The following is a 12,853-nucleotide window of genomic DNA, read 5'->3' on the forward strand; positions in this document are numbered from 1 at the left end:
TCTCTCTCACACACACACACACACACACACAAACACACACACACTCACACACACACACACGGAAAGTGATGAGGAGAACAGAATCATCATTACACTGACTCATGTTAACTCAGTGTGCTTTGAGTTGCAATAGCAAGAAAGTCATCCTGCTTCTTGTTCCCCTACAGTTCAGCATTTTAAATGAACAGTGCAATTGAAAATTGTGTTAAATGTGTAATCAATTCTGGAATGTGATTTTAGTGTTCGTTTGCTACAGATACTATCCTTGAATTTAAGCCACATCTGGTGTACACTTACATAGTTGGGAAGGATTAGAGACTAACTCTTAGGAAGTTGTCAAATGGATTTTTATCTGCTTTTTTAAATAGATACATTTTGCATTTACTTTTGGTGGATTTGAATGTTGTGATAGTCAGTTTCAGTAAAACTACCTTGTGCTCACTAACCCCCTGTATCCATCAGGATGCTCCCTATTTTGCTCAGGATTATTTGTTGATAATAGGTCAAGTATTTTTTTGCGATCATTTACTCTTTGAGTGGGCTCCTAGAATAATTGCTCAAAATAATTTTCAGAGAAAGGTAAAATTTCTGACAATGTTCTATATCTGCCACCAGCTTTGAGCATCTGTTTTTCCCAACATATCAAGAGTGGATTGAAGTCAGCACCCACTATAATTGTATGAGTTGGGTACCAATTTGAGATGATACTCATGTTTTATTTGAACTATTCAGTAACTGAATCATCTGAGTAAGGGGGTCAGTAAAAGAAACAAGTTATTAATTTATTCCAGTTGTGAGTTATAACCTTTACACGTACTAACTTACTGGATAAGTCTACTTCAATTTCATTACAAGATAAGCTACTTCATCTGCCCCGATAGCTGAGTGCTCAGTGCGGCGGTCTGTCACGTCAAGGGACCCAGGTTCGATTCCCAGCTGGGTCGGAGGTTTTCTCTGCTCAGGGACTGGGTGTTGTGTTGTCCTCATTATCATTTCATCATCATCAGTGGAAGGCAACAGGAAACCACCACTGGAATCACTTCCGTAGACGCTCATGTGGTGGACCTCTCTGACGAGGCTTCCCCCCATAACAAGACCTGCCGTAAGGCAGAACACGAAGTACGTACGTAAGCTACTTCTGATAGCAACAAACACACCACCTCCAACTGTATTTAATCTGTCCTTTCTGAACACCACTAGGGTCTTGGTAAAATTTTCAGCTGATCCCTGGGGCTTTAGCCAGCTTGTATCTGTAACAATTTGAGCTTCAGTGCTTTCTATTAGTGCTTGGAGCCCGGTTTCTTTCCAAACACATCTACAACAATTTACAACTACAATATTGATGGTTCCTATGTTTTACCCTCTTCTCATTGTTCATTCTGCACTCTTTAAGACTGAAATCTTTTTTTGTTTTCCTGAGACCCTCTACCCTAAAATACTGTTCGATCTGTTCAATACAGCCCCTGCTACCCATGTAGGCCCTTCCTGTGTATAGTGGACATCTGACCTATTAAGCAAACCTGACCACTCTGTGAAATACTAAGTTTAGAAATCTGCAACCTACACATTCACATCACGTCTGAGCGTGTACCAAATGTCTGAAATTGTTGCTGTTGACAATGTTACAGATTGTGAACTCTGCCTTTGTCTCGTCCACTAAGACTGGAAGTCTTTACCACTTCAGCTAGCTGCCCAAAACGAGAAAATCTCTTCCAATCCAAAGCAATTACTTGCAGCCACCACCTGCAGTTGGCTGCTCAATGTGCTCTTCGTGGCATCTGGAACTACTTGTTCCAGATCTGGAATGGTATACACAAAGATTTCACAATGGATTTCTGCCCCTCCTTGGCAGCCATACCCCCAAGAGGTCCCATTACATGCCTGATGTTGGAACTACCAACTACCAGTAATCCCACATCCTTTGTGGATGCCCAGATCTTGTGGGTCAAGAAGCTTTCTCTGGAACAGAGTGAGTGAGTGCACCTGGCTAAGGATCTTTGTCAGCCACAGATAGTGCCTGAAAGCTGTTTGTCAGATGAACTAGGGAGGCCCTTCAGTTGACCTCTCCTGGAAAGTCTTTCATTGCGTGCCACAACTTCCACTCGACCATGGGTGAGGGGCCATCTTCAATGCAAGCAGTAACCAGGGCCATCACTGTAGTGGACTGATCAGGGGCACAAGGGACGTGCTGGACATACCTTGCGTCCCCACAGCCAGTCCCTACAGTGATGCTCATTGGCAACGGCTTCAAACTATGTGACTGAAACCAGCATGCTAAAAACTGCAGAAATATGCATTACACAGTTATAAAAGATGCAGACTTGACTACTAGATACACAAATATGCAAGAAATGTGAGAGTTCAGACTAAAATGCATGCAGTAAATAAAAGATAAGTCGCTTCTTGTTGTTAGAAGCTCATTTCAACTCACAAACGAAACACTGTGCTCAGATGTGCTGCTTACGACATTGGAGCTGCTGAGTTCTACGACTGTAATTGACTGCTCACACAAAAACAAATAACATCAGTGTAATGACATCAGCTGATGACCATTATCTTCAAATTACGTCTCAAATGTACCTCAATGAAAATGCAGCAGAACTGTGTGCTGCCGTTTTGAAACCAAATGAAAGGGCTGTGTTGACCCAGACTGTGTGAAACCATCTTCACATGATCCATTTGGTCTCTTGGCATCCATTATGAACAATAGTATTGATCCCTCAGCACCATGGCATATGAGTTGGTGGGTAAGGAAATATCTGGAATGGTGCCTCAATTGACTGCGTTGGACTATCTTTACTAACAAGTGGAGGATTTGTCTGACACCAGATGATCATAATAGAAAGATGTAGTATGCAACTCAGGCATGTGATTCAGTGGGTTCTGCAGGGAGTTGGGTCCATAATGCTTTGGACTGGTACAGGGTGCATATGACCCGGGACAACTGGGAGATCCGTGAAAAACCCGGGAATTTTTTCATCTGGGAGAAAACCGAGAAAAACCCGGGAATTTTATAGAATTCTGGGAATTTTTCATTGTTTTAGTTTGCAGTTAAATTTTTGTAATTTTGACTGGTAAGACTCAATACTCTAACAAAGGATATTACTGTATCCTGCTACTGCAGAATAATAGTACAACAAGAAAACGTGACTGGGAAAAAAAAGGAAAATAAAACATAAATTAAAAAGGGAATGTGCCATATACAGCAACAAAACACAGTGCTCATACAAGCATTTGCCAACAGCAAAGTGTGTAAAAGGCTTTAGGAAGACTATGCAATGCTTCATAACAACAAATTGCCTCTGATGAGCGTGACGTCACAATGGTTTACATTAGATTCATTTTAGCAGTTACGAGTGGACTCATGCGCATGCGCAGTTGAGTGGCGTATGAGTGGTACCCTCTCCTATTTCTGACTACATAAATGTGGCTGTTGGCTGTGTAAGCAGTCGCAGGAAGCAGCTAGATGCAACCGGGAAAAATATTACTGCTGCCTCAAAGCTGCCAGATTCACGCATGTGCAGCGGGCCTGGATCTGTGAGGGAGAGGGGGTGCCAAATTCATATTGTTGAGGAGAAAAAACCTTGTTTCACAAAGCGCCTAGCATCCAGCGCACATTGTTCTATCCATTACTCATATGATTTTGATGTGCATCCCTGTTGGTTTATGAACACACACTGTAAGTTGATTTCTGAATTAATCATAAGCCGCACGGTGTAGCCATGTGGTCTGAGGCGACTTGTCATGGTTTACGCGGCTCCCTCTGTCGGAGGTTCGAATCCTCCCATAGTAAAAAAAAAAAAAAAAAAAAATCAATAATAAGTAAATTTTTGAATATGTGCATAGTGTAGGTGATATCTCTGTCAGGGAATCCTCGCTGCATCTAGAAATAAAGTTTCCTGCAGACAAAAGAGGACTGGGCTATATAAGCTGAGCGGAGTAAAGCCGAACGAGTGAATGCCAATTTCTGTCTGATTATGTTGTTGTTTGGGTTTGCGAATGATCAACGTTGTTATAATTTCTAGGGAAATCCATGGATTCAGACAACCAGACTGGAAATAAATGACTAACAGGAATAACAGGCAAGAAAGATTACCTATTATCTTCTCGGTGTATCCATGAAAATGAAATTTTGTCAGAAAATGTTTGGCCAGATCGCTACACTAGTAAGGACGAGTTGTACAGTCCCCATCTAGCAGCCGCTTAAGTTCTATTCTGGAAGTAGTGCAGAAAATGGTTTGTACGAACATAACAACGCCTAACCAGATAACAGTCAGGGATAACTAAACTGGTGATTCTGACAGGGTTAGTGAAGTTAACCGGTGAATAAGTTTTGACAAAGGCGGGGATAGTTCCAGAATTACTCATGACGAGATTGTTTGTTAGAACGAAGAAGGAGAAGAAATGTGGACATCGCACAAATTAGGGAAGAATATGATGATTCCAAATTTATATAAAAATCTCATACTACTACTTTTCAATCTCATGCTTGAGAAATGGGAGTGTATGAATGAAATGTGAAACTGTTTTCTGACATAAAGCTTTTTGCTTGTATCAGGCGTAATAGGTTGGTCTTCGTGAATTATATTCTGTCGAGTTATAAAAATGACCATTTGTGCCAAAACAGTCTCATTTATTTGGTGTGTGTTACAATTTCTGCAGTGTTAAAAAGATCTATTTTGTTTTGCCTAGAAGACAGTGACAAAATAGATGTAATCAGATCGAGAAACCACACCAGTCTTGGGTACTATTTGTATTAACAGCTTACGCAGTATTAGACAGTGTTATTTCGATTTTTCATGTAGCAAAACATTCGATGAACTTTGATGAGGTAACTGATTCTTTCGCAGAAAGGAAAGCACGCCATGTAAAGCTGTTGCAGGATTAGAGAGGAAACAATGCTAGGAGCTAAGGATTGAAGAAATGTGTACTGTATTCCTTGTCTCTTGTCTTTACTGGTTTTATGTATCCTATATTTAATTTTATTTCACCCAAAACAGAAAGTTATTAACTAACAGGCAATAAAGAGTGCAAATTTTCTGAAGAGTTCTTGTTCTCCCGACTACAAATAATCCCATCCAGTATTAATCGTGAGATTTTTTAAAAGAGGGGCAGGATGTCAAACCGGGCGACTGGTAGCAAGAGAGGCACCACAGGACATTTTAATTTCCACTGTTCTGAATATAGATTGATGGCATCCAATACAAAATATACACGTTTCAACTCCACAGAGCGAAATACAGCGATGTGCGATAGAAGAATGCTGTGTGAAGAGGGGTGTCACTGCACTCTGGAACACTTAAGACCAAATAACATATCTTACATTTCCTCGAACATGTGCACTACAAAATGAACATATTTTTGAAAATTTGATTTTTTTTAAATTCAAGGGAGGGTGCTGGGCTGGGGGGGGGGGGGGGGGGGGGTACTATCTTAGTATTGCTCCAGTTCGGTAGTATTGTAGATCCGAGGCTGATGCGCAGAGCAGTCTGAGTTATAGTTGGGATGTGTGTAGTCTCCACGTGACCCATGTTTGCATTTAGTGATTTTGCTGTTTCCTCTTCGTTTACTGCTCTCACGTCAAATGAAAACAAAGTGGGTTTCTGTGGTGTGGAGCTATCAAGTGACTTAAAATACATTCACATAATTACAGAAGGCTAATATACATTATTAGTTTCAGATTTTATTTGATTTCCACTTTTCTGACAACCATGCATTAATCGCCTTGTAGAACAATGAAGTTGTTTTTGTCGGTTTGCTAAAGAAATTTGGTTTTTATCAATGTTTTACACTGAGGCAGTCAATGTGTTTGAAACAAAGTGTTTAGTTCCACACTATTGGCTAATTTCAAGTGCATGTTTTCATCTTCTAGCACGTTTTCATCTTCTAGCACGTATGGCATTGTGCCATAAGATGGAATCAAAAATGAGTTAATACATTACTGGTACTCCAAGAAAATTTACATCCCAAAACCCACACCGAAAAGCTTAATATCAGGTCGAGACTTACTTCATTGGGAATCTGGACATACGAATGTGCTCTTTAAGTATGCACTTTAAATGTGCCATTTTAGTATGGTTCACGAAATTCTGATGCTCTTGGAATATCCTCTGATGTCTTTTTTTCTTTTATGACATAATGTAAGATCTTTTAATGTTTTACACGTACGAACATATGGGCTTCCTGTCTCATAGCAGCTGCCAAGGCACGGTGGCGCCCGTTGTCTGGTGCTCTCTGACGACTACTGAAGCGTACCTATTTCTAACAGGTCACAGGAAAGTATTGCGAAAGGTGGTTTGAAAAGTGTTACTTTCGGAGTAAATTTCCTTTTACGCAAGTTGAACTATGTGCGAGTATGTACGACGAATTTCTTAAATCACAGTGCATTTGATGACTATCCATTTAGAAGTATTTCGAGCCCATAAGATCAGACATTCATGTCATTATTATGAACACATTGATGTAGTACTATAGGAAGCTCTTTGTACTCTGTGGTAGCTAATTTATTTGTGAAAAACTTTGAGGACAAGTCACTGGACTCGGCTAAAAATTTTACTGGCACATTTGTGCAATATATCCTAAAGTGTAACATGCGCAAAAAATATCAACATTATATGTGAAAGCTTAGCTTCTCTTGCAGCTTATGAACCTTAGAGACATAATATTATATGTGAAAGCTCTGCTTTTCTTGTAGCAACACTATGCATATTAATTGAAAACATTAACTTTTCCTGTTTGTGTATCCGCGCTACTTAACAGTGATGTTACTGTTAGTTAATTACATCACGTGTCCTGTGATCTGAATATCCGCTGTCATCGGCTGGTGGGCTATGACTGGCTTACAAAAGCGCATCACAATCTCGATTACAGTGGTTCGGAAATTAACATGCGGTGTTTGGTGGAATTTGAATTTATACTTTCATAATACAAAAATATGGAGTGTACATGTTGCTGCACATCAAAAATCTTTCGAAAAGGAGTTTTCTTCCCTGACTCGTTTTCTAAATTGCTGGGAAATTCTACACCCATGTATAAAAATATAACCATTCAAAGGACAAGTTTTACAGTTCTGAGGGAAAATATGCTGTCACTTAATAACACGGAAGAAGTGTGTTTTCATCCGGGAGAAAGTGTACTTTTAACCGGGAAATCCAGGAAAAATCCGGGAATTTTTTTTCCTTGTCCACATATACACACCCTGTGGTATCATGGACTGATATTGGAAGCCTCTAGATGTTTCAAGGGTAATCTGACAGCTGTGCAGTATCAAGGAAAAAATAGGTTAATTGACCTACAATAAAAGAAGAAAGGTTTGTACAAAAGGCTGATTTATTATTATTATTATACACCTTCCACGGCTTGATTGGTGATGTTCCCCAACTGTTTGAAAATAAGTGCAAGTTTTTCTTTTTTGATATATTGTAAGATAAATTTAATATGTTATGGTAAAAATTTGTTCCTGCCATGTTTTTAACAGAGATGTGTTTACTTTCTCCATGAAAGTCCATTTGATTGACTGAGTTTAATCTGCTGTGTTTGCAGATCTCTGTCTGCCTTCTTAGTTTGAAAGTAAAGTTTTGCTCTGCTTTTAAAATTTCTTTAAATTTTTTCATATCTAGAGATGGGGTGTCAATTAAATACTTGCATTTGCTATATCATGCAGTATTTGACAGGAAATAGAATGTAGATGAAATGCTTGAAAAACTGCTAATTGCTGCAATCAGCGATTATTACTGTTAAAAATAAATCATTTACAGCAGCTGTATCAGTTTGTAAGCAGTCTTTCATATGCTATAAGTGTGTATGCATTCATTTATTATTGCGATTTAAAAAAAATTGTATGAACAGCTTCAATTTTTTTTCCTTTGTTGCAGGATCATGATTTGATTTTGCAAGAAGAAAATGAAACAGTTACCCAAGAATCATCAGCAGATGAAGCTCCCGTTATGAAGGAAAAACAGGATGTAACTGTGATTCAACAGACTCAAACAAAGGAATTTTTGCTCAACATAAAGAAGAACCAGCCTGAATGTAAATTTGTGTATGTGGCTAAGTAGAAGTTTTTGAGTTTATTTATTTATTTGTTTATTCATACAGGGATCATCTGATAATGTTATAAAATTTGAAATCATAATACAACAAAGGTAAATAACTTAGCTAAAATTTGAAATCATAATACAACGAAGGTAAATAACTTAGCTACACACACACACACACACACACACACACACACACACACACACACAAAATACAGTTTAACCTTGCTTTTACATTCCCGGAATTAATGTTTTCCCGCTCTTTACGACATTTTTTTATTGTTCCCATCAAATTTCCTATGGCCACAACGTTAATTTGCACCCGACTTTGCATCAACATATTTATAATTTTCCCGCAGTTTACACATTACAAAAAGAATGTTCGTGGAGAAATAAATGACACTGGCATGATGTTGGCCATCCAATAATGTTTACAAATATTACATGGTTAAGTTTCTTGACACCAGGGCACTCTACTCAATGGATTTGAACCAGTGAACATTTAAAAGTTGGAACAATTTGTGCCGTATCTCCCCCTGCGGCCAAGCTCCACCTGGTGTGGTGGTTGATGGTAGTAACTAGGTTCGCTCGAGTAAAGATATCATGACCAATGACAACCATTTCCAAACTGTCTCTATTGCGCAATTGCAGTTTTGTGATTGTTGCGATCATTGTAACATCTTTGTCGAAGCATACTTAGCGTGTTTTGGTGTTCGGCCACTTGTAGCACTAGCTGACACTGTCATTCACTTTGTTTTGCTCAGATGTTTTTAGTTTAAACACAGCACCGATTACATAATTTTTTCACACTGAGCAAAATGTGTTTCGAGAATTTACTCTCATTGTCAAGTGCAGTATTTATGTATGTAGTTTTTGTGATGTTACACAAACAAACAATGTGAGTGATAGTTTTCGTATGTGTGGTTGTCCACATAACTAAGAAGGCACAGCACCAGATAACCCAAAAAGACAACTACAGTGCAAGGGACACAGACTAACACATATTCAAAACACCACACAGAATACTTATCCTCATATTTGCACTTGACAACAAGAAAAAATTCTCGGAACGTGTCATGCTAAGCATGGAAAAATACATAACTAGTGCAGTATTTCATTACTTAAATAATGAACGACAGCTGCAGGCTTTCAAAACGTCGATTATGACATATGAAATTGAGTCAAAGGTTCCTACTTCCCAGACAGTTATCAGTTCTAGTTACATCAGCAGTTTTTATTAGATAATAAACTTTTATTTGATAATGAACAAGTCCATGACAAGCCTTTTGATGCATGTTATGTTCATATATCATACATAAAGTGTGAAAATGCAAGGGAGTATCCTATATTAATTGCGCAAACAAAGTTGACACTTGGCGTGGTGATTGATGGGTACGACTGTAAATGGAAATGCCTTTACGGTCACTCCGATCAGCTACAGTGCTATGTGTCAACTTTGATTGTGCGTGCAGTACGTAACTTTTACAGCTTAAAACGTAATTTCCCACATTTTACATTTTCCCGCATTTTACACTATTTTTTTATGTCCCTTGGAAAGTGTAAAAGTGGGGTTGCACTGTATGTATGAGGATGTTTCTCAAAGGGTAGGACAGTTATACCAAGACTGCTAAAACTTTGCACTTGACATATGCATTTCTGGTTGGCAGTGTAGCATTATAACAAGTGAAGAATGAGTAGCGTGAGGTACTGGCATGCGGGACAAACCAATCCTGGCTCAGTAGTTGCTTCCAGTTCTGATGTCAGAGCTCCTGCATTGCTGGCTTTGTTTTGTGTGTACATAAACAGCATGTGTTGCAGTTGGTTTCTATTGTGTGATTGAGTTGTTCTGTTGTTCTGACTGCGGACCTTTGGTACAGAGCCGAGTGGAGGGTCTGAATCAGAGGCTGAGACGGTTCTGCGACCGTGTGGGCTGCAGATTCCTCGACTTGCGCCATAGGGTGGTGGGGTTTCGGGTTCCGCTGGATAGGTCAGGAGTCCACTACACGCAACAAGCGGCTACACGGGTAGCAGGGGTTGTGTGGCGTGGGCTGGGCGGTTTTTTAGGTTAGATGGCCTTGGGCAAGTACAGAAAGGGCAACAGCCTCAACGGGTGCGGGGCAAAGTCAGGACATGCGGGGACCAAGCAGCAATCGGTATTGTAATTGTCAACTGTCGAAGCTGCGTTGGTAAAGTACCGGAACTTCAAGCGCTGATAGAAAGCACCAAAGCTGAAATCGTTATAGGTACAGAAAGCTGGCTTAAGCCAGAGATAAATTCTGCCAAAATTTTTACAAAGGTACAGACGGTGTTTAGAAAGGATAGATTGCATGCAACCGGTGGTGGAGTGTTCGTCGCTGTTAGTAGTAGTTTATCCTGTAGTGAAGTAGAAGTGGATAGTTCCTGTGAATTATTATGGGTGGAGGTTACACTAAACAACCGAACTAGGTTAATAATTGGCTCCTTTTACCGACCTCCCGACTCAGCAGCATTAGTGGCAGAACAACTGAGAGAAAATTTGGAATACATTTCATATAAATTTTCTCAGCATGTTATAGTCTTAGGTGGAGATTTCAATTTACCAGATATAGACTGGGACACTCAGATGTTTAGGACGGGTGGTAGGGACAGAGCATCGAGTGACATTATACTGAGTGCACTATCCGAAAATTACCTCGAGCAATTAAACAGAGAACCGACTCGTGGAGATAACATCTTGGACCTACTGATAACAAACAGACCCGAACTTTTCGACTCTGTATGTACAGAACAGGGAATCAGTGATCATAAGGCCGTTGCAGCATCCCTGAATATGGAAGTTAATAGGAATATAAAAAAAGGGAGGAAGGTTTATCTGTTTAGCAAGAGTAATAGAAGGCAGATTTCAGACTGCCTAACAGATCAAAACAAAAATTTCTGTTCCGACACTGACAATGTTGAGTGTTTATGGAAAAAGTTCAAGGCAATCGTAAAATGCGTTTTAGACAGGTATGTGCCGAGTAAAACTGTGAGGGATGGGAAAAACCCACCATGGTACAACAACAAAGTTAGGAAACTACTGCGAAAGCAAAGAGAGCTCCACTCCAAGTTTAAACGCAGCCAAAACCTCTCAGACAAACAGAAGCTAAACGATGTCAACGTTAGCGTAAGGAGGGCTATGCGTGAAGCGTTCATTGAATTCGAAAGTAAAATTCTATGTACCGACTTGACAGAAAATTCTAGGAAGTTCTGGTCTTACGTTAAATCAGTAAGTGGCTCAAAACAACATATCCAGACACTACAGGATGATGATGGCATTGAAACAGAGGATGACACGCATAAAGCTGAAATACTAAACACCTTTTTCCAAAGCTGTTTCACAGAGGAAGACCGCACTGCAGTTCCTTCTCTAAATCCTCGCACAAACGAAAAAATGGCTGACATCGAAATAAGTGTCCAAGGAATAGAAAAGCAACTGGAATCACTCAATAGAGGAAAGTCCACTGGACCTGACAGGATACCAATTCGATTCTACACAGAGTACGCGAAAGAACTTGCCCCCCCTTCTAACAGCCGTGTACCGTAAGTCTCTAGAGGAACGGAGGGTTACAAATGATTGGAAAAGAGCACAGATAGTCCCAGTCTTCAAGAAGGGTCGTCGAGCAGATGCCCAAAACTATAGACCTACATCTCTGACGTCGATCTCTTGTAGAATTTTAGAACATGTTTTTTGCTCGAGTATCATGTCATTTCTGGAAACCCTGAATCTACTATGTAGGAATCAACATGGATTCCGGAAACAGCGATCGTGTGAGACCCAACTCGCTTTATTTGTTCATGAGACCCAGAAAATATTAGATACAGGCTCCCAGGTAGATGTTATTTTTCTTGACTTCCGGAAGGCGTTCAATACAGTTCCGCACTGTCGCCTGATAAACAAAGTAAGAGCCTACGGAATATCAGACCAGCTGTGTGGCTGGATTGAAGAGTTTTTAGCAAACAGAACACAGCATGTTGTTATCAATGGAGAGACGTCTACAGATGTTAAAGTAACCTCTGGCGTGCCACAGGGGAGTGTTATGGGACCATTGCTTTTCACAATATATATAAATGACCTAGTAGATAGTGTCGGAAGTTCCATGCGGCTTTTCGCGGATGATGCTGTAGTATACAGAGAAGTTGCAGCATTAGAAAATTGTAGCGAAATGCAGGAAGATCTGCAGCGGATAGGCACTTGGTGCAGGGAGTGGCAACTGACCCTTAACGTAGACAGATGTAATGTATTGCGAATACATAGAAAGAAGGATCCTTTATTGTATGATTATATGATAGCGGAACAAACACTGGTAGCAGTTACTTCTGTAAAATATTTGGGAGTATGCGTGCGGAACGATTTGAAGTGGAATGATCATATAAAATTAATTGTTGGTAAGGCGGGTACCAGGTTGAGATTCATTGGGAGAGTGCTTAGAAAATGTAGTCCATCAACAAAGGAGGTGGCTTACAAAACACTCGTTCGACCTATACTTGAGTATTGCTCATCAGTGTGGGATCCGTACCAGATCGGTCTGACGGAGGAGATAGAGAAGATCCAAAGAAGAGCGGCGCGTTTCGTCACAGGGTTATTTGGTAACCGTGATAGCGTTACGGAGATGTTTAATAAACTCAAGTGGCAGACTCTGCAAGAGAGGCGCTCTGCATCGCGGTGTAGCTTGCTCGCCAGGTTTCGAGAGGGTGCGTTTCTGGATGATGTATCGAATATATTGCTTCCCCCTACTTATACCTCCCGAGGAGATCACAAATGTAAAATTAGAGAGATTAGAGCGCGCACGGAGGCTTTC

General features: G+C 40.1%; 1 protein-coding gene across 5 annotated transcripts in view; it reads left to right on the top strand.

Moving 5' to 3' along the window:
• Positions 1–12,853, top strand: part of LOC126475180 (zinc finger protein 774-like) — a 144,739-nt gene that overhangs the window by 106,646 nt on the left and 25,240 nt on the right. For all 5 annotated transcript variants that reach the window (XM_050102818.1, XM_050102813.1, XM_050102814.1 and 2 more), the window contains one exon: positions 7,875–8,041. In XM_050102818.1, the coding sequence (XP_049958775.1) occupies positions 7,875–8,041 (167 nt within the window). The remainder of the gene's footprint in view (positions 1–7,874; positions 8,042–12,853) is intronic.

This window comes from Schistocerca serialis, chromosome 4 (assembly GCF_023864345.2).
Source record: "Schistocerca serialis cubense isolate TAMUIC-IGC-003099 chromosome 4, iqSchSeri2.2, whole genome shotgun sequence".
In the NCBI taxonomy this organism is placed as follows: domain Eukaryota; kingdom Metazoa; phylum Arthropoda; class Insecta; order Orthoptera; family Acrididae; genus Schistocerca; species Schistocerca serialis.